Source organism: Lepidochelys olivacea (genome assembly GCF_965140295.1).
Source record: "Lepidochelys olivacea isolate rLepOli2 genome assembly, chromosome: 6".
Taxonomy (NCBI): domain Eukaryota; kingdom Metazoa; phylum Chordata; order Testudines; family Cheloniidae; genus Lepidochelys; species Lepidochelys olivacea.
The window spans coordinates 23,883,566-23,909,625 of NC_140416.1; the positions used below are offsets into that span (position 1 = coordinate 23,883,566).

The 26,060-nt window shown below is 39.8% G+C and overlaps 1 protein-coding gene across 2 annotated transcripts in view; it reads right to left on the bottom strand.

The window, feature by feature from the left end:
- Positions 1-25,510, bottom strand: part of CARS1 (cysteinyl-tRNA synthetase 1) — a 50,416-nt gene extending 24,906 nt beyond the window's left edge. The window contains exons 1-9 of one of the 2 annotated variants that reach the window (XM_084631641.1): positions 24,506-25,510; positions 16,476-16,721; positions 7,207-7,298; positions 6,248-6,336; positions 5,784-5,880; positions 4,690-4,788; positions 3,349-3,498; positions 2,023-2,163; positions 1,075-1,163 (exon numbers count right to left, since the gene is read on the bottom strand). In XM_084631641.1, coding sequence (XP_084487767.1) covers positions 1,075-1,163; positions 2,023-2,163; positions 3,349-3,498; positions 4,690-4,788; positions 5,784-5,880; positions 6,248-6,336; positions 7,207-7,298; positions 16,476-16,721; positions 24,506-24,530 — 1,028 coding nt within the window. In that variant the 5' untranslated portion in view covers positions 24,531-25,510. The remainder of the gene's footprint in view (positions 1-1,074; positions 1,164-2,022; positions 2,164-3,348; positions 3,499-4,689; positions 4,789-5,783; positions 5,881-6,247; positions 6,337-7,206; positions 7,299-16,475; positions 16,722-24,505) is intronic. The other variant, XM_084631642.1, reaches the window with a different exon arrangement.
- Between the last annotated feature and the right edge of the window lie 550 nt (positions 25,511-26,060).

Below are 26,060 nucleotides of genomic sequence, written 5' to 3' on the forward strand. Positions count from 1 at the left end.
AGATTATATGACAGAGAACGTGGGTGAGATTCCTTTTATTGGACCAACTTCTGTTGGCAGAAGAGACAGAGACAAGCTTTCAAGCTACACTGAGCTCTTCGGGTCCATTAAAAGACATTAGCTTACCTACCTTGTGTCTCATTTATTTTCCAATCAATTTTGTCCTCCTCTATTTGGCCAATTTATTTTGTCATGGTTTTAATGGGTCATCCTTGGGATTTCCCCCCCTCCTTCTCTGTTTCAAAACCACCAGCAATGTGCACCACTCAGAGCACAGGGTCAATTTTCCTATGGCTTGAGCACAGGCATAAATGGAAGTTTTTCAGCACATGTATATTAGACACCCAATGGCAGTTTGAGCCATAGTGTATGAATTTCTCTGCTGTTCTAGAAAAAACAATTTGCTTTTTAAACTGTTTAGAGTAAGATGTTTTTGTGATGAAAATCTTTTCATACAGTAAATCTGTACCCGCTTAAGCTACAAACAGAAAAAGCTTTTAAGTCAGGATGCCTGGATATTTAGGCACCTACATAGAAGCAGCTTGATTTTCAAAGGTACTAAGCAACAGCAAGAGTTGGGGAAGTCGATGGGAGAAGCAGATCTGCACATGTGAAAAAAACGAAACCACTTCTACTTAAGTGCCTAAATAAAGATTTAGTGGCCTATTTTACACTTCCATTTCTAAAAATTGTTGCCTAACACTATGGGTAAAATCCTGGTCCTGTTAAAGTCAATCAGAGTTTTACCATTGATTAAATGGAGCTGTAATTTCACCCTATATTTTTATGATCCGAAGTCTCCGTTTGTAAAAGAACATGAAAACCACAGTAACAAAATTTTTTTTAAATCAGGTTTGAGAATATTGCTTGGGTGTGAAGGAACAAGCTGATTAGTTTTATCCCAAAGAAACACTGCTTGAATGTAGTCTTTTGTACCACTGCTTATAGAAACAAAGTAAGATGGCTCCACTGTATATTGCAGAACTATTATTTCAGTATTAGAGCTTTGCTTTGTTACACAATAATTGCAGAGATAATTCTGTAATGTTGCACACAACCCATAAAGGCGCTTACCCATAACCATTATCCACAATCTTTTGAACAAATGCCACAATTTCCGGTACATATTCGCTGACCCGAGTTAAGACATCAGGAGGTAACACCTATGGATAAAGATAAAAGGGCATTTATATATACTGCATTTCACACCACTTTTCATGCCAGAATCTCAATTAAACCTCGTCCTCCTTGTGAGGTAGGTAATAACTATTTTATAAAGATGGAAAAACTGAGGCAGAGTTAAATGACTTGCTCAAAGGAACACAGCAAGTGGCAGTCAGAAATAGAACTTATGTGTTCTAATTCCTAGTTTCCTACTGGACCTCTTTTCTAAACTTCTTATCCCATCAGCCAAGTTACTAAAGGTCTGGCTGCTGCAGGAGATGAAAGTTGTTCAATTTGTGGCATCTCTGGCTGGGCAGGAATTATTCCCTACCATGTTTCTGAGCTACTCATGCTAAATGCTGATGTTCGTTGGCAGGGCCCCTGGTGATGCAGTTAGTGACCCCAGCCATGTATCTCAAATTCCAGACTCAGCCTGGGACAACAGGATGGGGAAAGGCAGAAATTAGCAACATTTGAGGAAGGAAAATGGACCTTATTAATGGGTAAGGGAATGAGACACCCACCCTGATGAGTTTGCCCAGTTCATGTCAAGGGGAAGGGATGGGGTGTAGATATGCAGTACGAAGTGCCTGATCTCCACATGGCAGGAACTATTGTTAACATGATCAGTTGCAGGGTGGCTACACTGGTGAGAAGAGTACAGCAGGGTCTTAATATGCTGATTTAATAACTACCAGTTCATTGCAGGTTAAAGATCATCAATAAGGCGGTGGGCTAAGGCCTTCGATCACAATCGAGTTGCTGAATTTTTTTTCAGTGCCTTCTGAGGGTGCAGCCAGCAATACACATGTCTGGCACATACAACGTTCATAAAAATGGAACAGCTTGTTTACTTACATTGAGGGCTTCCATATCTTTATGATACTCCTCTTCCCAGAATTTGGGGAGATTAGAGAATATGGAGTTGTCAGTCACCTGACTGCCAAACTTGGAGTCTAGCCACTCGGACAGCACATCTTTTGCTTCTTCCAACAATTTCTATGAAAAGAAAATTATATACATATAACCGTTCAGTGCAATACAAATCTAGAAAAAGTCTTATTTATGAGCCTAGACTGTAATGCCTTTTCATAGAAAATATGTTTTCACACTTAATTCGCCTGGGCATGAATATTCCTGCACCTATCATTCTTTGCAGCCATGTAGCCTTCCATGTGCTTGGAGTGAACAGAAGATGGGTACATAATTTACATCTGGAGAGTCTTAACGGTGTTCTGATAAAAGATACAGAGAAGTGCTGAGGGATTTGCATTTTGCTGAAGAGAAATATCATGCAAATGAATACAGATAGTTCAGTAAAAAAAAGTGCTCCCTAAATATCAGCCTATTTTCTCTTTAGTTTTCCATTAACACTCCATTAACAATTACACCATACATTCTGAAGACAGATATATAGAATCAGCCTAAAAAGAACTACTTTGGTGACGTAATAGATTTATTTTTAAAAACAAAAACATTTATAAAGGCACCCATCTTTTAGTAGTTGGATGAACTTTACATAAGTTGGACCAAAAAGGATGCATTTCACAAAGGCAGGGAGCACACAGTCTGTGCCCCCAGCAGTTATTGCACCAAACAGCTTGAAAGAGAGGCAGTACCATCCAGGATTCTAATTACCAAGAGAAATTAGTTACAATATCTGTTGTGTTTACTGGGGCTTATCCAAAGGACAATGAAGTCAATAGGAATCTTTCCATTTATTTTGCTCAGGCCCTCATCCAGAGGAAAGATATTTCTGAAATAATTTGGAAACATCAATTCGGTGAACAAGAGGCATAAAATACTTGAGCAGCACAGCAATAAAACTGTCAAAGATATTTGCACGTGCGCTGTGGACAGAGCTGTATGTACAACAAGTTATGGCATGAATCCCTCCCCAAGACAGAAATTCCATGAAAGAAGGGGAAAGATATGAGTCTGTTTGTGGGGGAGAAAATCCTTTACAGAAAACTGGAAATAACCGGAAATAGCAGCTATCAAAAAAGAAGATTATGAGGAGGTCCGAAGCTGGTCTGAGTGGCATACAAAAGCTATTTAATTGAGCTCAGTGATACAATTTTATCGCATTGAATGTTAAGTATTGGGAAATTCTCAGACCATTTATAAAATATGTTTCAGAAAACTGTTACAAGCCAATGAGATCTAAAACCCATTCATATTGACCTCAGCATGTTTGTTGATCTCTTCTCCAGTAAGTTTCTTTTGCACAGCTTCTTCTAGATGTTCCACAGCAGACTTCACTGCATTCTGAATTCTTTCCAGCATCTGCTTTTTATCTGGATCAGTGGTGTCATTTAACATAGCTGAAAAAGGCTACATTAAGAAATGTTCATGAAATAATGTACAGTGAAAAAAAAAAAATCAATCCAAGAACTTTAACTGGATAACAGAATTATTGGCACTTTCTTCATGGTCTGGTGTGTTACAAGCACAGCTTATTCAACGGCTGTATATTCCTCATGTAAAATATGTTCTGAGCACATAATTCCTTACTTGAGATGAGTAGTATGTTTCCTCACATGCAGTCAGATTGAAATCTATCAGACTACTCAGAGAATAATGTACTGCTCAACATCAGTAAAGGAGCAATAAGGCGGCCACTAGTTTTAACGGTCCAAAAGGATATGGGAATATAAAATGCCATCCACATTTGACTGTCTAAATCTGAATTAAACAGCTACATCACAATACGTGTTCCTTGTAGATAGTGGTTGTTTTTAACCTTTACAACATTATAACTATTTAGTACTTTCCCTTAATCTCAATGCTCTCTACAAAAGTGAATAAGCATGATAATCCCCATTTTATAGATGGGATAAATTTCCAAGCACAGAAAAGTTAAGTGACACGTTGGTGACAGACATAAAACACAAGCCCCCTAGCTCCCAGCTCTGTGCTTCAACTCATAAGGTTGAGAATCACTAATTTTTTTTCAATTCATGAAGCATAAAAAAGCCAAAAACTCATCCTCAACCCAGTGCATCCCCTAAACTGTAGCACCAAAAGCTCAATGATGTCAATGGCACAGTAGGCCGTATAATTCATATTCAAACTTACTCCATAAAGAAAGTCTACATAAATACTTTTCATACATGGCCTTTCCTTAAATTTGTGTTTTTATTTGTCAGAAGCTCAAGTAATATTGCAGCCAACATCTGAATTTTCCTCAAAATAGTACACACATACATACAGGTTACATGTTTGGGGACAAAATTAAGCATGCATTTTGCACATGCAATTCTATGCCTAAAGCATCAGAAAAGTCTGGCGCAGATTTAAAAAATAGTCAAAAATTCTACAGGATGTGAAGATGGCTGTTTATTTCCAGTAATATAGCATCACAAGTTTCCCTGTGGATGGTCCTGATTCAGCAAGGTACTCTAAGCAAATGTCTAATTTTAAGCACATGAGCAGTCCTACATAATCAGTGGAACTCCCCAAATGCTTAAAGTACCTTACTGAATCAGAGCCTAAGTTATGAGCAGAGGAAAACTATGAGCTCACCTTTGAAGCAATTTGAACATCTTCAAATAGCTGGACTGCAGGTGGCTTCTTCTCTCTATATTGTTCAAAAAGATAATTTTGTCTTGCTCTCTTAATGATCTACAAGGCAAGAATATTAAAACATATTTCTAAAAAGGGCAAAGTCCAAATACCAATGTATTTTGCTACTACATACTTTAGCAGGACCCCTCTAAATTCAACAAGCTACAAAAATTACATATCTAATTAGCACCACTGAAGCACATCAAATAAAGTAATCATGAAATTAAATGCATTAATAACCAATAATGAAGCAGGCCAGTAAAATAAGTTACCTTTGTAAAAAGGACAGTTAATCTTCATTGTCTATAACCGCATTCACTTATACATCAGCTTGGAAGGATTAGATTTTTAAATTGGTAGATGTTGGTACTGGTTGATTTCATCATGCACACAGAAACGGACACAAAATATTTCCAGCCATGATAATCAAAGTTTTTTAAACACAGGCAAGTAAGAAAAGTGCTGCTTGAGAACTTAAGAGTTTGATTTAAGAGTATTTACCTTTGTATACTTTGATATCTGAAGTTGACAATTTTGGTTTTAATAGCTATAAAGCTTCAACTTTCTGAATTTCAACATTTACTATCATTACTGTCAGTAATTCTTGCCTGACCACCCCGCATTGTCTGGCTTGGCCCCTCCCACAACTGAAAATTAGAAATGCTTCTAACTCACAATTCTGTACAACTGTGAAAATTTAAAATTTGATTAAAAAGGGGAAAATTTTAAAAATAAACAGATACTATTCACTGAAATTATATACAAAAATTGAATTCTGCCAAGCCTACTTGTACACAAAAGCAGCATGGATCTAAATTACTAGATGCTTTGCTAAAGTCTAGACAGTATACTAAACCTGAATGAGATCCAGTGACTGAAAATCAATGTCTTTGTGACAGATATTAGAATCAGGCTACATAGTGCAATTAAAGTTACTAGTCTAGATGTCTAGCCTTACCAAATTGATAAAACACACTATATGCATACTGATTCCGAATCCCTGGGCTTGGTCAACTTATTGTCATTTAGATGCACCTTTAAAGACACCTTACCTTATCATCAATATCTGTAATATTTATACAATAGAAGACATCGTATTTAAAGTAATCCCTCAACACTCTTCTCAGGATATCAAATGAGATGTATGACCTAAAAAAAATTCAAAAGACAGAACTTACTTTTACTTAGCAAATACTTCATATACACATCTATTATATGCAAGAACTATGTTAATGCAGCACTGAACGAGATTTTAAATCCCAAAGTCAGTAAATTCCCAACTGAAGTTCCCATAACAATATTAACTTTCCCCCCACTACAAACAGGCTTTTCATTGCATAACAAATACAAATGGTAATTTTCTTTTTCCATCTTAGAGTACCCGAGTTGTCATCCAGCAATATGTCTAACTCACTGTACTTGGCTTGACATATTCCTAGAGATTTTCAGCTTTGTTATTTAGTTGCTTACAATATAAACTGTTCGCTTTTTATCCAAGGAAGAAACTCTGTGGTACCTGGCATGTCCCATGTGAGAAGCATCATATACTGTTGGGCCACAGCAATACCATGTCACTTTTTTGCCACTCTGGGGCTGAAATACATCCTTAAATGGAAAGGAAGGTACAGTGAGCAGAAGAAATTGAAGACATAAGGTCTCGGAGCAGCAACATCAGGAGCACAGGCATGTCAAGCAAATATGATTATGGATTAACACACAACAATTACACTCTCAATTTTACTGTAAGAAAAAAATGCTAACTTCACGACCTAAAAGAGATAACATAGTTCATTTTTTTTCCATTAGCTGCAGTCTACAAAATGTGATATCAAAGTGTAGACAGCCAGATGGGTCAGATCTTCATTTAACCCTTAGCCAATATTACCCATGCATGCAAAGGGAAGAGTGAGGCCTAGTTTACAAGGAGACATTTTTTCGGTATAACCTGAGGTGAGAATTTAAATCAATATAGTTACAATAGTATAACTCTCAGTTTGGATGCTCTTATTCCCATATAAAAGAATGGCTTTTTTGGATTTAGCTTATGGTGCTTAAGAATGTTTGTTTAGCTTGAAACCTAACAAACAAAAAAGGTACTCATACTAGAACAACAATGTCCACATGGAGCTGTTATACCAACACTGGTAAAACTCTCTCATGTAGACAAGCCCTAACAAGACAAATTCTGATTTGGTTGTGTATATGATGTTGTATTATGTTATGGGCTCTTGGGTGATGGAAGGCTGCAGTCATATACTATACCTGGAATATAATACCACTTTCTATGTTTACAAACATATTTGACTAAACTAGGTATCTTTGACACATATTTAATAAGATTCAGCAAAGTAATACATCTATTTAGTATGTCACAGAAGCTTGCGAATAGATATGAAAGCCATTTAAAAAAATGTCACTGGTCAATTATGTTTGCATCTCTACAGAAAACCCTGCAGTTTTTTTTCATTCATTCACCTTGTTGCGCGTGAGGCTGTTGTAGAGGCAGAGTTTAGACTGTTTTGTTCCTTCTGGGGAAGACCAATGGGGCTGCGTACGTTTGCCTTTACCTAGAAAAGAACGTAAAGACAACCTCAAGAAACTTCTAAAGATCATTATAACAGACATATGGATTTATAATAAAGGATTTTCCACGTTACTGCCTTAAATTATTTCAAAAGGAAAAATGTTTTTATAGGATGTACAGAAACAGCTCCATTCAAAGTAGCCCAAACTAATTATATTACGTAGACCTTCCCATAAAGCTAGTACAAGTTTATTTTCTACTCTCTTGCTTGCCATCAGTTTATATCCCTTTTCAAATTATAAATCTAAAACACAGAAAAAAACTGCAATACATTTTTGTATTGTAATGCAATACTGTACATTAAAGCATGTACAAAGATTTTGAAATTTAGTCAATCATTGAGGTAATTAGGTTTTCAAAAAGATCTGTAACAATTTATCTTTGTAAAACCATTGACCCTAATAAGACTGCATATCTTAAAACTCAGGTAATACCTAGAAAAATTTCCACAAAGTCCAGAGTCAGTATTGAAGAACACATATTTAGTGGGAGAAAGAGAAAAGGGCAGACAGCATAGCTCAGAAAGTACTTCTTCCTTTTATCACACACAGCTTCTCTGAACATCTTCATTTCCTACAAATCCATATCTAAGTGGAGCACATTCAATAGAAGGCACAATCTAGTCTTTGATTTATTTATTGCAGGTAGCAGAATCATTATGGTAAAAGAAGAAGTATGATAAATTGTGGGACAAAATCCAGCCCTTATCTGAGGGTACTGTTCTGAGGAAGGAGCAAGGAGGAAGGGGCCAGAGAGAGGATGAAGATCAGTGTAGTACTAGCTATAGTTCTAACATTGTGTAGAGCAGATCAGAAAATGGAATTTCCATACTGTGGGAATTTCCAACTTTGAGTAATCTGTTTTCATTTCAAATCAGAATGAAAATTTGAAATTTCTAGTACAATGAAAACAATGAAACATTTCAATAATGTCAAAATACAAAATATTAAGTAGGATATTCAAATATATAAAAGTATAAGTATAAAAGTCAAAACAAAATGAAAATGAAACAAAAAAGTAGAAACACAACAAAATTCCAATTGAAATTGACATGTTCTCATGAATCATTTCAATTTCAATGAACTTGAATTTCCCAACAGAAAAATTCTGTAGAAATTTTTCTGAACAGCCCTAATACAGAGCTACCCTGCTTTTAGATAGCAGGATGGTTCAGGCCAAAGCACTGTAATGCATTGCCAGGCAATATTTAAGACCCCTTTAAAAAGGAGCATATCATATGTCCTAGCTTACAGCGTGCCAAATGGGAGGCGTGGACACACCTCTAAACATGATTCTTTGAGGATGCAGTGTGAGCCCGCTGGAGTGCTGGGGTAATAGCTGGGCACAACTCTCAGCATTTGTAAGGCAGGAAGGGTGCCCTGCTGCTTGCGCTGAGGAACTGGAGGGATTAAAAGGCTTCATATACTCCCTTTTCCTTGCCCACCTGCACATAAGCACTGAGCAGAACTGGACTCTCTCTTTTCCATTATGCTTCCATTAGGTATTACACCTCTGATGTGCTTAAAAAACAAGTAGCAACAGAGTATCATCTCCTCCAAGAAGCTGCTGTGTGCTGTGCATCTGGCCTCCACGCTCCATACCACCTGTGGCTGTATTTCAGTGATGTGATGTGTGAATATTAAGTTAACACATTAACTTACATCAAAACTGGAAGATTAACAGCAAGACAGAAAACTGAGAAATACAACAAGTTTTCCCTCCCCATTTATTTCAGTATTGTTGTTAAGAATTTATATGGGATGCAATTTACCTGCAACTAAAATATTATCCAATTGTTTGTAACTTGTATTGTCAAAATGGCTTTCATGTTTTGTCTCTCAGCATGCCCATCATTCACTCAGTTTCCCTGGAAATATCTTCCTTTGTGTATTGCAACTGAGAACCACAATAATCAATTGCAAAAAGTGATTATATATAATCAGTTCATATATAATTCCCACTATCCTTTTGAACAATTGGGTAACTGGAAAAGAGAGGCTTAATGTAATACCCTGACCCAGACAAGGATAAAATATTATATTGGTATACTGTACACGGAGCTGTATCATTAGTTCTAAGTATTTTACTGTAAATGAGATGTAAGTTAACACATACCTCAAGTACAAAACCAGCCTATCCCTAAAGGAGTCCAAATACCAGAAGACAAATGTTTACTCTTAGATTTACAAAGGTTACAATGACATGGATTACTGTGATGAAGGCAACAGCCAAATTAATCACAGAAGAAAAAAGATCCTATGTGCCAAAGCTGTCAGCTCACAATCCAGGAGCAATGATATATAGACTATAATGGTAAAGTTCAAACATACAACTTCCAATAAAAGATCAACGTACAGTTCCAGCCCATTCATCTATATGCTTCTTCCCATCACTTTGGTCTTCTCTAGGTTAAGCCTAAGCGAGTTTGTTCTCATCCACATCCCTAGCACTGTTAGATACTAAGACAATACAAAGAGCAATATCCAAGTTCTATGAAAAGGCACTGCAGCGCTGCATATCATCTGCCTACTGGACACTGTAAGACATAGTATCTCACAATCTTTACCAGCAGCCAGACAGATATCTTAAAAAGGAGACCTTGGGAGAAGGCAGATTAATTACCGCCCTGTAAGATTTCTCAGACAGAAAGGCACAAACCTACAGATGGGCTATCCTATCGCCACCCATGAAACTCTGTGGGTGGATCAACAAACACTTATAGTTAGTGCTATCAAAGACTACTGCCAGAGCCAACAAATCAGCCCGGGAACCTTCACGGTGTCTGTTGGTAGGTGTAGTCAGTCAACAAAACCAAATCTGTCTGTGCCAGACTAACAATTAACACCAGACTGGTAGGCATTCACAACACGTATGATGACAGGATGCTACTGGGGTTAATGCAGCACCACCTTCTCAATAACCTTGATCAAAAAAGATTGGGTGTTAACATGCAGCTATTGAAAAGCATTGTACAAGAGCTAAGTACTATGAATAATATAATAACTATTACAGGACTTCTTGAGCAGGGACCTCACTATAAAGCATTTGTTTCCTATGCGCCAGCTGCCCTGAAAGCATCAGAGAAGAATGACAAACTCCCAAGAGGTTACAAAATAACCTAGATTAACCAGTTCACATTTCCTCACGTGAACAGTAATTGTTTAATTACCAAGGAAAAGCTACATTCTTTTCAGAAATGTTAATTTACCCTGTTAATAACACAGTTTACATTACTATAAACTTGTACAGTATACAAAATCTGTATTTCTGTAACCCTTTGCAAAAAAACTGAATGGCTCCAATTGACTGGACCCTCACACAGTCAAAACAAAAACTGTATACATCTGTGACAGAATAGGATTTTTTGGTAATATTTTTTATGACTCTTATGTGAACCTGTTTCCCCCTTACTTTGCATTGGGGGTGGGAAAAGGATTACGTTTGCTCTCAAGGCAGACCAGGAGACACGGGGAGCAGGTGGAGTGTTGCTTAGCTGTCTAAGCGGACTGAAAGGGTAATTACAAATATTGGTCAACGCTGATTGACATCCATGGACAACCCGCAAAAAACAATGGAAAACCCAATCACCAACACACTGACACCCAGCAACCATCAACCCAGACCCCACTCCCCAGCAGGACTCAAGGGCCAGCTTAAAACGGCTGGTGGGCCAGATCTGGCCCATGGGTCATAGTTTGCCCACTTCTGGCCTAAGGGGTTCTTGATTTAATTTGTAAAACTGATCTGTCTTATCAATTTCAGTTAGCTTCTGCTTGGGAAAGTTATAGGCTGCAGCAGAGACACTGGAGCTGTCTGCAGATTCAGGAAGCCTTCAGCTGGTTCACATTCAGTAAGATTTCTTTGCAATCCTGAGAAATGTACGTAAATGATAGTTTAAGTTCTGCAAGATCTGCTGTTTTAGGCTTCCTCTTGTTAGCTAAAATTTCATATTTGCCAATGGAATGTGGATGTAAGTCCAAGTAAAATTTTGTGTGTGCGCGCGCGTGTGTGTACTGGAAAGCAGTTTTTTTTTTCTTGCTGAAATATTTTATTTTAGGACTTAACAATTTAAGAGACACACACTGAAAATTCACTAGCCGGCTGTGCTTCTGATGAGTCTTAAATAAAAATGATCCATCTTAACAGAAAACTGAACAGAGTGACTCACTCACTTAGGAGCAAGACAGTGACTAGTGATAATCACTCTTATTCAGATCACAGTGCTAAGTTCCTGCATACTGTGTTACTGAGTTGTTTATAGAAGAAATGTAATCCTCTAATAGAGATATTTACTACTTCTTAATAAAGAATTAAAATGCACATGTCTGAGTTAGATGTTTTGCCTGGAACTGACCCTCATGATCAACAAAAAGATTTTTTGTCTTGGTAATAGTCTTCTTTGGGGATAGTATTAATTGGACGTTTGAATTAATTAAAGACTAAACTTCATTAGTCTGCCATTGTCATTGCATTTATATTCTTTCTGTCCTAAGTCCTTAGTGAAAACATCGGTTAGTCACTCAAAATAGAACTCTGCATTCTTAGGAGCAATTTTATTGTCGTAAAACTGTGGATTATAGCAATTAGATTTAAACAGCAGTCACCTTTAAAGACATTTATTTTCCTCCCAGTCTCTTATTTTAAAGATGCAACATTTCAATAAGATTCTAAATTTGTATTAACTGTAACTATAAGTCTGTATTCTTGTTTGCACACCAGGTACTGTGCTACAAGCATGCCACAATAATCCAAAGATTGTCTCCTCTTTTAGCACCACCAATCTTTTGTTTTGTTCTCTTTCATCATTACCTTCTGTGGGAGTCTCTGCATATTCTTGTCTTGGGATGGGAGGTATTTTTAGCTTTCTTCAGAAGTGCTCTTGGGATAGGTCAAAGTGTTTTTTGTATGAACTCTCATCTGTCCCCAAACCTGGAGTTTTCAAATGTCTAGTGCAGTGAATTGCCATATTCATTATTTTCTTTCAGATTGAATTTCTCCTATTTTTGGCTGCTTGTGCTTCTAGCGTTCATAGGACTAAATAGTGAAAAACAGGCAAATGGTAAAATTGCCCCATTATTTTGCTTAGGACAGAACTTTCACTTGTACCAAATAATAACAGATTCAGTGTTGGTTTTGTCTGAGAAATTTGTAAACTCATCTTCCTTGTTGTCCCAGCCTGGTCTGTCCTGCTCTCTGGATGGACACTAGTCTGTTGTAGTTCATAACTTTGCTAGACCCTAGAAATCATGGTCTTAATAAAGACATTGAATTTATGGCTTGTTACCACAATCTGTAACCTACTAGCCCCCCGTGTCATAAATATAAAGGGAAGGGTAAACACCTTTAAAATCCCTCCTGGCCAGAGGAAAAACCCTTTAACCTGTAAAGGGTTAAGAAGCTAGGATAACCTCGCTGGCACCTGACCAAAATGACCAATGAGGAGACAAGATACTTTCAAAAGCTGGAGGGGGGAGAAACAAAGGCTCTCTCTGTCTGTGTGATGCTTTTGCCAGGGACAGAACAGGAATGGAGTCTTAGAACTTAGTAAGTAATCTAGCTAGATATGCGTTAGATTCTGATTTCTTTAAATGGCTGAGAAAATAAGCTGTACTGAATGGGATGTAGATTCCTGTTTTTGTGTCTTTTTGTAACTTACGGTTTTGCCTAGAGGGATTCTCTGTTTTGAATCTGGATTACCCTGTAAGGTATTTACCATCCTGATTTTATGGGGGTGATTCTTTTTACTTTGTCTTCTATTAAAATTCTTCTTTTAAGAATCTGAATGCTTTTTCATTGTTCTTAAGATCCAAGGGTTTGGGTCTGTGTTCACCTATGCAAATTGGTGAGGATTTTTATCAAACCTTCCCCAGGAAATTGGGAGGATTTTGGGGGGAAAGACGTTTCCAAACGGGCTCCTTCCCAGTTATATACCTGTTAGATGTTTGGTGGTGGCAGCGATAAAGTCCAAGGGCAAAAGGTAAAATAGTTTGTACCTTGGGGAAGTTTTAACCTAAGCTGGTAAAAGTAAGCTTAGGAGGTTTTCATGCAGGTCCCCTCAGCTGTACCCTAGAGTTCAGAGTGGGGAAGGAACCTTGACACCCCGTTTCTGTCCTTTGACTACAGATGTATTAAAGGAGCATTTTACCTTGAGTGATCCTGTGTTAATTACTTAAGTTAAATTATCTGTTCAATCTCGTATTTAGCTCTGACACTCTTAGGTCATATCTGCACTACAAAATTATGTCAACCTAACTTTTGTTGGCATACAGCCACCGCAGTTATTAAATCACTTATGTGTGTGTGCACACTTGGTTCCTTGTGTTGGTGGAGCTCTTGTATCGATTGTATTATCAGTGTGGGGCATTGTGGGATGGCTTCTGAAGGCCAGTAACAGTCGATATAAGCAACACAACGTCTGAACTGACACTGCGTCAACCTAATTACATGGACTGTGACTACGTCACTTGGGGAGGTGGTGTTACTAAATTGGCATAGAGAGGCACTTACGTCAGCAGGAGCCAAATGCAAGTGAAGATGCCTCCACAGCTAAGTTGACGCAAGGCAGCTTACATTGACCTAACCCTGTAGTGTAGACCAGTGGTTCTCAACCAGGTATCTGGGGCACACTGCGGGGCCGCGAGCAGGCTTCAAGGGTCCGCCAGGCAGGGCTGGATGATTTAGTTGGGGATTGGTCCTGCTTTGAGCCGGGGGTTGGACTAGATGACCTCCTGAGGTCCCTTCCAACCCTGATATTCTATGATTCTAAGAGGGTTTCCCCACTTCTCAGCAGGGAAGCTGAGCAGAGCCCCAGCTCAAGAACAAAGGACTAAGAGGTGTGATGGGGGAAGGATAAGTGTGGGCTCTGGAAGAAGTTTGGGAGCTCGCTCATCTGGGAACAGACTAAGGAAGGAAGTCAGAGAGAAACACAGAGCCCGAAAATGGAGTTCACTACAGCTTGACTGGTGAATTGCTCTGGGCTGACGAGAATGGACTATGGTTTAGCCTTTATATCACAATGCAAACCTAAAGACTTTCAGTGCTGTGCATCCAGTTGACTAATAAACCCTGCTGTTTTGAAACCACTGTTTGAGTGTCACTGCAAATACTGTGTGACGTGCATTAGACCCTGAAAAGTGTACAAGTCCCTAACCTGGAGTCTATCTCAGTTGGACTTATTCAGTCGGGCTTATGGTGTGATGCAGAAGCGCTGAAGCCCCAGCAGTTCATTCTCAGGAGATGGTGAGACTGTATGGCCTACCCTTCAGGAAGAGTGAGACCCCCTGGGGGATAGCACATTGAAGAGGCTCCTCCAAGAGACTGCTCCTGTGGATCTATGACAAATGTCTTATACCCAACGGTTAGTTTTTTTATTATTATTAAAAACACTGATAATTAATTTCTGTAAGCGGAGAAAATATCAAATAAAACAAATAAGGAAATAGCTTCACTATTTCAAATACCTCTGAATCCATCAATTATGCCACATTACTAGCTACACCCCAGTGTAGAACTTTGTGGTAATTTGCTAATGATGTAATCTGGAGTGTGTGTTACACTGCTAGTGACACATTTCCGATCACCGAGCAGGAACAGATGGAGTCACTCTGCAGTGTTTTTACTCCTTTTAATTTGGAAGGACTCAGAGGGTAGTGATAGCAATTGTGAGCTCCAAGAGCCCTGTTACATGAGGTGTGATGGGTTCCATTCTGTTCCCTCTCTTATTTATGTGAGCATAAGGTTACTAGGAGATTTCATAAGGAGCCAAGTGCTATGATATCTTCAGTACACTAATGGCACCCAGCTTTCTGTTCATCTGATAGAAACAGCCACATTTATCCTACCATCGACCTTGGCACAGTTATACATGATTTTGCCACCTTGAAACTAAGTTACTGTAATACTTTCTACATGGAGTTACACCTTGAGAACATCTGGAAACTTCAGCTAATGCAGAATGAACATAGCATCTGTTTAAGTGAAGCCTCATATCAGAAGCACATAATGTAGTGTCACTGGAACTGTACTAATTGGCTGTGGGTTTCCAGGTGGAGTTCAAGATGCTGGTTTCCCCTTTTAACTCCTAAACTCTATGGGATCGCGTTACCCAAGGAACCACCTCTTCCACAGTTGTGATCTGCAGAGACACCTAACTTCCGTGGTATTAAGGTGGGGGAAACTGTTAGCAAGGTGCTCTCAACTAGCTAGAGGCATGAAGGATAACAAGAAAACATTCTACAAATACATTAGAAGTAAGAGGAAGACCAAGGACAGGGTAGACCTGCTACTCAATGAGGGGGAAAAACAATAACAGAAAATGTAGACGTGCTTAATGACTTCTTTGTTTCGGTTTTCACCAAGAAGGTTGGTGGTGATTGGATGTCTAACATAGTGAATGCCAGTGAAAATGAGTTAGGATTAGAGGCTAAAATAGGAAAAAAATAAGTTAAAAATTACTTTGACAAGTTAGATGTCTTCAAATCACCAGGGTCTGATGAAATGCATCCTAGAATACTCAAGGAGCTGACTGAGGAGATATCTGAGCCATTAGCGAATATCTTTGAAAAGTCTTGGAAAACTGGAGAGATTCCAGAAGACTGGGAAAAGGCAAATATAGTGCCAATCTATAAAAAGGGAAATAAAGACAACCCAGGGAATTGCAGACCAGTCAGCTTAACTTCTGAACCCAAAAAGATCATTGTCTAACCTGCTCTTAATAATCTCCAAACACCTGTCAGGGATGGTCTAGATAATACTTAGTCCTGCCATGAGTGCAGGGGACTGGACTAGATGACCTCTAGAGGTCCCTTCCAGTCCTATGATTCTAATTCTGGAATTTGCTTTCCCCCTTAGTCTGCCAGAGCCCAGATTTGTCATACTTCTGGACAATCTCCAAAGGCCACCCTTTTCTTCCTTGGCCATTTGAGGATGAGGGGATATTGAAGGGTTTATATTTATACTTGCTGCTGGTTTGATTATTAGAGTGTCTGCGGTCGGTTATATGGGATTTAAATATTGTTTTGATATTGTGAAATTTAATATTGTGTAAAATCACCGATAGGATAGGTGGGCAATTGTTGAGGTTCTCTGCAATCAAAATAAACAAACAAACAAAATGTCTACTAATCTGTAACTTGCCCACCAATTCCATGTCACTACTCACTTGTCAGAAGTTTACAAGGTTCAATTTTTTCATTGCTGCCACCATAGATTGCTTCTATATGCCTGTACCACCGAACAACATGGAAATGCTGGTCCATAGGTGGCCTCGAAAACTGTCTGAATACCTCCACATCTGCATGTGAAAATGTGAACCCCTGGATATAACTACGAGTGCTGAGGTACTTGTCCAAAGCCTTCAGCCTGGCTTCCTCTTCACTAATGCTCAGAATGAAACTGTAGTTGGAAGCTGCAAAGACAGAGGTACAGGACATATGGTCAGAACTAAAGTAAAAAAGGCATCTTATGACCAAAAATATATCCCAAAGCTATTAGGGCAAATAATATCATTGAAACAACCAGATGTATACTAGAAATTGACAGCAAATTTGAGCGAAAAATATTTTGTCAAATGTAATGAACAACCATAAAAGGCTGTTCTAAATGGTCTCTTTTTTTTTTTTTTTTTAAATATTAGGACAATTTTTTTACATGGTAAATTTCAGGGGGAAATCATGGCTCAGAGACAAAGGCACAGACCCAGGTCTTTTGCATGAAAACAAAAATACAATGTATAACAGTTATAAAGGATCTTCCATGCCTAGTGGGTTTAATCAGCACTTCACTCTCTTAGTCCACTAAAGCCCTCGTCCCACAAAGATGTACACATTTATGATTAACTTTATGCACTGTGAGTAGTCATATTAACGTCAATGGAATTACTCACAACATATACAGGTTGTACTTAAATCTTTGCAGGACTGGGGCTTAAGTGTGGGGTCCTAATTTGATGCCCACTTTCCCTTACTTGCTCTGACTCACAGATGTTTGCAGAATGTTAAATTACAGCCATCGGTGCTACTACCTGCATGTCCCCTGCATCAGTTTCTTTCCTCAAATGTGTATGTAATATGCATTAAAATGAACAGGAGTTATATTAATGGACAGAAGAGATGGCAGACTACCTCACATGTACCCCCATTCTTTCCTCTGACTTACTCAGCTCATCTTCCATCATGCATATGTAAAACAGGCTTTGTTTCATACAGTTTATTTTACAAGCACTAAGTAACTTTTTTATAATTAAAAAAGCATAGCACATTTACAAAGGGAGAAGTTCTGTGGTTTGGGAGGCACACTCACAATAAGGTACTGTATAGCAGAGTACCAAACTGTGGTCCATGGGCCACCAGTGGTCTGCGAGCTCCATTTAGGTGGTTTGCAGATAGTTCCCTCTAAGCTGCATGCCTGGGCGGCTGCACACAAGAAAATGAAGGGCCACCCACCTCATTAGTGGAGCTGCGCAGGCTCACATGTAAAGTGAGGTGGTGGCCTTGGGGGAAATAGAGTGGTAGGGGGCAGTGGGGTTAGAAGAGGGGCTACGGGGAATTTGGGATGTGCAGGACTGCGGTGGCCACAGAAAGAGGCAACTTTTCTCAGCTCCAGGGCTGCGGCTGCTGGGAAAAGATAGCCCTCCTCCCCAGCCTCAGCTCTGTGGCTGCTATGGCAGGGGAGAGACCCCCCTTGCTTCCCAGCCCCAGCTCGGGGCTGCCATGGCAGGAGAAAGAGGGCACATCCATTGTATTAGAAAGGGAAGGCTACGGATATTAAAATGTGAGTTGTTTGCTTTTATTTATAGAACAAAATCACATTTATTATTACGTTATTTTTATATAGCGCTTTTATCCAAAGCGCTTCACAATAGTTAGCTAACGGTACAAACAACATTTGGAAAGATCATTAAGTGATTCGCTGCGACCCTCAGCAATTTTCAAGTGGTCCTTGGGGGGGCGGGGTGGAATTTGAGAACCACAGCTGTATAGAAAGCATTGTGATTTGCTCTCAGTGGCAGTTATAAAATCTGTGCTAGCACTCACATTAAGTCCACACAGCCTTAAATCTTTCCCTAACAATTTAGCACTTTAGAGTGCTTTCCATGTTCAAAACACTGTACAAACATTAACGAACTGTCTCGTGAGGCACATAAGTGAAAAGGAAAAATTAATATGTACTTAGGATCATACAAAGAGTTGGTGTCAGTGCCAGGATTAGAACATGAGTTCTTGTCTCCAAATCCCATGTTCCAGGCCACTAAACCAAGTTTTTATTTCTCAGACAGTATGGTAATCTTGTTCTACAAGGGAAGTTTCCATATAGCTTCCGTAGCACTAAGCTTATTGAAAGGAAAAACAATAGCTACAAGTGGGTGTGGGAACTCTGAAGGTGGGGGGTTTCTTCCAGATGTGTGTAGGTATTATCAGCTGAGACTGAGATTTTGTGTGCGGCCCATTTCCTATGGGGAACAAAATAATTGTTTCGCTTTAATGGAATATTTCAGCGGCTCATTTGGTTCCTGCAAATCATTGGAAGCAATGCAGAATAGTGGCAGTTAGAATTATAAAACAAAGAGGAAAATATTAGTCAATTACACTTCTAAAATCATATCTAATACTGCATGTATTGTCTATTTACATCAAGCAACCTTTTGAGAAGACAGTAATATAGAGAGATGATGTATAAATGCTAGTGAGATAACAAGTGTATTTGACCCTTTAAAATATACACAGGATGTAATGCCAGATGTTTCAAGTTTAGTGCAATGAACAGAACCAGTCACAGAAAAATCATAGTCACAATAGTTGCTTTGCATACTTAACACACACACACACAAAAATCAAAGAGTCAGCTCAATGCACTAAAAATCTCCCTCAAATTTAAGTCAATGCAGTATTATCCATGGTGGATAAGAAGTAAAAAGAAAAATGGATGTGTGTAGTTTTAACTAGACAATATGTGCAATCTTATAAATGGGATTAAGATTGGCCCATGAATTTAATTTCTCTCTAAATGGTTCATGTTTGTAAATATTGGAAATTTATTCTTATCTCTAGTAGATGTTTACAAAATGAAACATTCATTAATGTAAGATGTAAACTGGTTGATCAGTTTGAAATCTGAATGGCCAGATGAGCTCCATGAGATATTGTGTGTATGAAAGATCAGGAAAACAACATACTCCCTAGGAGAAAGATTCATATCACAACACATAAGTCTCAAAAAAACTCTTAAGGAGGCGGCACCACTCTTTTTGACAAGTATTATTGCAGGTGTGAACTTTAACTGATTTAAGGAGACTTCGTATGTCTGAGTAATGATCTTTTTCCTCCACACCCTGAAACCATTTGGAAAGGGAAGTTGTATAGTATCCTGTGTCTCCTGTTTACACAAACCCATCAACTAACTGAGAGATACAAAAGCACATGTGTCCTTCTAAATGCAAGGGAATCTAGATGGCTCAGGGGATTGTTAATAAGATATGGTCTTTTACTGTTAGGTTACTTGCTCAAACTCAGCCAAAACTCAACAGTCGTTACAATCTAATGATTGTAAAATACATGTAAAATACACTAGTTTCTGTCCGGTTCATCCTGATGGTCAACAGCTATATCAGAAGTCACCTCCACATTTACTATTCTTGGTGGCAGTCCCAAGTACAAGTGAATTAACACAAAGAATAAAACATCCCCCTCTCAAACTCAGATGTGATCCTTCCAGAACAAGGTTGAAGCATATTAGTAGGCAGAATGGGAATGATTGCACTGCTAGTTTTCATGCCATATCTTTTGTACAGATAGAACACTTCAGATTGGAGTGATCAGAACTTCTCAAGCAAAAAAACCAACCCCCACACCCATTTAAAGCCTGAACTATTTTAATTAAAAAAAAAAAAAATTGGTGTACCAAGTTCAAATCTGATTTATACCACAATGAAAAAAAGCCCACCATCCTATTTCTCACTGTATTAATGTCCATGCTAAAAAAAATATATAAAATAATCTATTAGTATTCAACAAGATAGGCAGCTTCTTCTCTACAGAAGAACAAGAATGCTGTAGAAGCACTGAACACAGGATTAAAACTCATCTGATTGGAATGATCCATTGGCAATTATTAAATCACTCAATGGCAGCTCTCTCTTTTTAAATATACACTTTGAACATCAGTAGTTGAGATGCAACACAAGTGAGCTGTAGCTCACGAAAGCTTATGCTCAAATAAATTTGTTAGTACTCTAACAAGTACTCCTTTTCTTTTTGCGAATACAGACTAACACGGCTGCTTCTCTGAAACCTATTAACATGCAGCAAATCTGAAATTTCTCCAGTGTTAAAAAGGTTAGCACCACTTAGCTTCACTGCAGAGACTAATACGGTGCTACTTTTTGGTATGCTAATTAATATAGGTGTATGAACCCTCCATGTGATATAATTGTCAACATGTTCTACTTTCCATATATGGAAAATTATAACACCTAATGCTATATGACATTGTGGCCTTGTATGGAATGTTGAAATAAGACACAAAGCTGATGATTAAGACATATTAGTTTCTACATACCATTTACATGAAAGATTAAAAAAGAAAAACAACCTTGAAATCTTGTTATGCAATCCATCAGTTAGATAGCTTGACTTAAATGATACCAATGTCATCAGTGTCTCACTTTTGTAAGACAAGAATCCCACAAACAAAGTGTAAGGCCTTTATGCTGTCAAAAACATTGTCAGCACAGCAGGGATAGAAAGGACATTAGACAGGAATACCCACACACAAATATATGGGGATCCCTTACTTCAGGGGGGTACCAGATATTTTGGGCTCAACACATTCAGTGGAGTTCCTCTAACATTGTTAGTGATTTGTACAAGCCAAATGGGCACAGTTTGGGAATCTCTGCAGCAGAGAAGATTGCTGTCTGCAAAGGCTTTGGCAATCGGAAACGATTACAAATATTCATACCAATTCATAACACTCTTATTTTATATACAAAAAAAAAGACACTTTAAAGGTCTGGTTCTCTTCTGCATTCTTTTGGGTGATCTGCACTTTAAAAATAGTACTTATAAAAGTATAATGTGCTGTATTACTCACACCACTTCAGATTACTTGTTCACCATTTCTGCTGCCTGTTTACATTTTGTATATTACTCATCTTGGTCACTGAAAAGATTACAGGAGCCTTGCAAAAATTCTGCTCATCCGAGAGGAGTCATTCCCCCGCCCATTATCCTCAGCCACATGGTAAAGGTGGATGAGTAGATTTGGTGTCTGGCTTACTACATTTTCATAACAATTTTGCAACAGCTGGATGAAAGAATGTACACAAATAGAATGGAGGGCACAGAAATTCATTCAGATAAATAGATGATATTTCAATGCAAATGATGTATATTGGGGGCATAAACTGTTTTCTGGCAATAAGGATTGTAAGAGGGGAGGCTCAAATAAAGCAGGAGCTATTGTCGTCAGTTTCATTTTTGTTTTTTTAGTCATTTTCACTTTCAAATTCTCCTTAACTAATACAAAGGTTAGGTCTACACTGCACACCACTTACAGCAGCCTGTAGGATATGTGCAGTTACATGCCACAGTGAAAAGCAGACTGTGTACACACTGTGGTGTGTAGTTACATGCATCGATGAAAGGTTCTGGCAGAGGGGAGGCTGTGAAGAAAACCTCCAGCAGATCCCTCACTCCATGCGCCTTTCCCTGCGGTGGAAAGTCTCTGCAGCTTCCTGCAGCAGAAAAGGGCTCCAGCAGTGGGGAGGTAGCGGGACACGACATCACTAAAAATAGCCCCATAAATAGAGAGGCACTGCTTGGGCTGTAGAGAGCCATGTAGGGATAGAGCTGAGTACGTCCCAGAGCGTTCAGTCATGCCTGTACTCTATTTGCCTAAGCAGTGCCTCACCATCTACACTGCTATTAATACCCGCGCTAGGAGGGCAAGTAGTGTATGTATTCTAGACACTGCATGTGCAGTGTAGACTTACCTAAAGTTACAGTACTTTGGTGGAACACTGGAGGAGAATACTTAAATTCAAAACAAAAATTCATGAAAAAATGTTTAATGTGATTAGACTATGCAAATATATATTTTTAAGTAAAATAAACTTAAATTTTAAAGAACTAAACAGTGGACTTTTAAGCAATAAGTAATACTGGTAGCCCTTATAATAAACTTAACCAAAAGTTTTCAAGAAAGCTCATGCCTTGATATTTCAATTAATCTTATTTAAGCTATTGAAAATAAATCAGAAAACGAAAAGGTGTACTAGCAGCCACTTCATAAATATAAGAATATTATTCTTACTTGTAAAACAGAACTACCAGTAATATTTTCACTAAGTGTGGAGGGGCCATCACTTTGTTTTATGTCTGTACAGTGCCTTGCACAATGGGGCTGCACTATAATATATATAAAAAGAAAAGGAGAACTTGTGGCACCTTAGAGACTAACCAATTTATTTGAGCATAAGCTTTCGTGAGCTACAGCTCACTTCATCGGATGTGATATATATATATATATATATATATATATATATATATATATATATTATAGTAAATAATAACTTAAAAGCGCAAAACTCTGAACTGTTCTACTAAAATAAACCCTGATTTTTTAAAAACTTGGTGTTTTTAGAAGATTGGAAGGACACCAGATGCTCCCAGATAGAACACTGTCAATTACTCCAGCAGCACCTGAGCTGTTGCTCTCATATTAATTAACAATGTCCTGCATATCCATGCCCCATATTTAAGCATAGACAATCCTACTGTGCGAGACTTTTTGGTGATGTTGGATAAAAGAACTCTTCTTACAAAACCAAACATTTTTATTTAAAAACCTTCCCCTGGAGAGGAGGCTTCCTGAATCGTAAGAGACAGAAGGAAGGAGCACACAAAATGTACCACTATATGGCTCACATGGGGAGATTGTAGGAGCTATTCTGTAGAACAGGTCTTATGTCAGGGGTCTGGAATGCAGACTGTCACTCCTTCGCTTTTAAACACAACCACGTGTGCCAAGTTTATCCCTCGGAAACAAACCCTGTACTGCACTGATTCTTATAATTTGTAGAGCCCATCATTAGAAGAGTCTGTCCTACTGACATACAGTACTATGATTAACGAACAGGAAAAAAAGCAACTTTAAGAGACAAAGAAAAAGGGACAACATGGAAATTTAAGGATATTTAACCTATATGACAGCCACTTACATATCAGTAATGGTACTTCAGGCTTGTATTGCTGGTACCCCAAGTTTTGCCTCGTACAGTAGTAAGTCATCTCACTGTGCTACCACTAACCCAACACAGTTGCCTCAGAAGCTTGGGATCCATATGACTTGTTACAGGATAGCATCTTTTCTAACCCTCCAGGGTGTCGTTTCAAAGGCACAAACAACAGCTAGGCACCTAGGGTAGTTAGGTAACTAAATGGCATTTATGTCTTTGAAAGCTGAATCTTTAAATCCAATATCTTTAAATTTCTCAGTCCCAACAACTGACAAGCCTGTGTGTCCTACTACTGCTGATTTATAGGGCAGAAACATACCCGAGTGACCTTCACATGAGCTAAACTAGGTCGCGGAGCTCCCGAAACCGCACAGAATTCATACTGCCCCTTCCAGACATATCAGAAAAAAAGGAAACATCTGATGCCACAAACCATGGCTAGAACACACGGACCTGGCCTTTGCAGGCTCACCGCAGCTTAGAACAGGGCATCCCAGGTCCTGCAGCACAGCACCGGTTTGGTTCAGTGCTAGGATAACAGAGAGCTGCCAGGCCACATGCGGGCAGAGCGACCCCTCGGGATGAGCCGGAGCCGGACGGTGGCACATCATGACACCCCGCTGCACCAGGGTGCGGTGACATCACGCTCCCCCACTGTGACCTCATGAGCCACGGTGACGGCGGGTGGCGGTGACATCACTACCCACGGCTACGGGTGCAATGACCTCACGGCACGTTGCAGCAGCAGCAGCAGGGCGCTATGACATCACTGCGCAGCCCCTGCGCCGGGCGGCGAGGACGCCGGGGCGCTCGGCTCTGGCAGGGCACCAGGCGCGAGGACGCGGCGACCCGTTGCCATGGCACGGCGCACCTGCCCGACGGGACCCCCACCGGCCCTGCACCTTGAGCGGCCTTAAAGGGGCCGCGCCCGCCCGAGCCCGGAACCTGGCACTTACTGGGCTCCCCGCCGGCTGTCGCCATCCTGCTCCTCCTCCTCCTCCTCCTTCGTTCTGCCGCGTCTAGCCGACTCTTCTCACAGGCTGATGCAAGACCGCGTCCGGATGGAAAACCCTCACTCCGCCTCTCTACGACACTTCCGGTGACCGCAGGGTAACCGGGCAACGGGGAGAAACGCACCTCGGGGGCCAACGGAGTCACGTGACGGAGGGGGGGGCTGAGACGCCGGTACTAGCGCTTGGTGCGCGTGCGCGAATGGGATTCACTGGTCTTCTCTGGCCTTGCCTGCAGCTCTGGGAGGCGGGGCTTGTGAGGTTCCGCCCCCTCGATCAGCTTGGTCCCTGCAAAGCGGAGGAGGGGCTGGCAAGGGAGGCTGAGCTCCCCTGTCCCTGCAAGAGTTAGAGCCTGGGAGCTTCCCCTGCCCTGCTGCCCCTCCCCACTGAGCCAATGTGGGAAGGCCCTGCACACACCCCAAGCCAGGAGGCCATGTTCTCTGCAGGGTGGGGAGTGCTGCCACCCCCAGCATGCTGAACCCCATGAGTCAGACTCCCTTCTCCCCCCAAAAAACTTGATATTGGCATAAAATAATGAGTTATAAATAATAAAATCATGGGTTCTTTATATTTGCCTTCTGGCTGCTAAGCCTTTAGGGCACCCTCAGGTCACATGTGCAAGGCAGCTTCTCGCCACAACCACAAAGGCTAGAAATGTGCATTTATTTTAAAACGGAAGGTGGGAGTCTCTCTGAATCAGGTTTCAGAGTAACAGCCATGTTAGTCTGTATTCGCAAAAAGAAAAGGAGGACTTGTGGCACCTTAGAGACTAACCCATTTATTTGAGCATAAGCTTTCGTGAGCTACAGCTCACTTCATCGGATGTATTCAGTGGAAAATACAGTGAGGAGATTTATATACACACAGAACATGAAACAATGGGTGTTTATCATGCACACTGTAAGAAGAGTGATCACTTAAGATGAGCTATTACCAGCAGGAGATTGGGGGAGGGGGGGGGAGAAAACCCTTTCATCAGATGACTCCAGGAGCGGGGGCTTTAAGGAAAACACCAACTATCATAAGAGTCAGGATAAAATCACACAAGAGTTGACACCACAGAGAATTCTAATTTCTATTCATCCGATTGACCCATGCCATCATGGTTGCTATAGTAATGACACAGCTGCTTAAGGTGTTTAAGGTAAGAGCTGGTGGAGGCTGAATTGTAGAAGGCACTTGGCTGACTATAGATATTCTCAAAAAGAAAAGGAGTACTTGTGGCACCTTAGAGACTAACCAATTTATTTGAGCATGAGCTTTCGTGAGCTACAGCTCACTTCATCGAAAGCTCATGCTCAAATAAATTGGTTAGTCTCTAAGGTGCCACAAGTACTCCTTTTCTTTTTGCGAATACAGACTAACACGGCTGTTACTCTGAAACCTATAGATATTCTGTGTGCAGAAGAGAACTGTTGTAGGCAGCCCTAGCACTGTGGGAATACTTCAACTCTGCAAATCCAAGCTGAAAGCCTGGGTTCATATTACATAGCTGAAAATT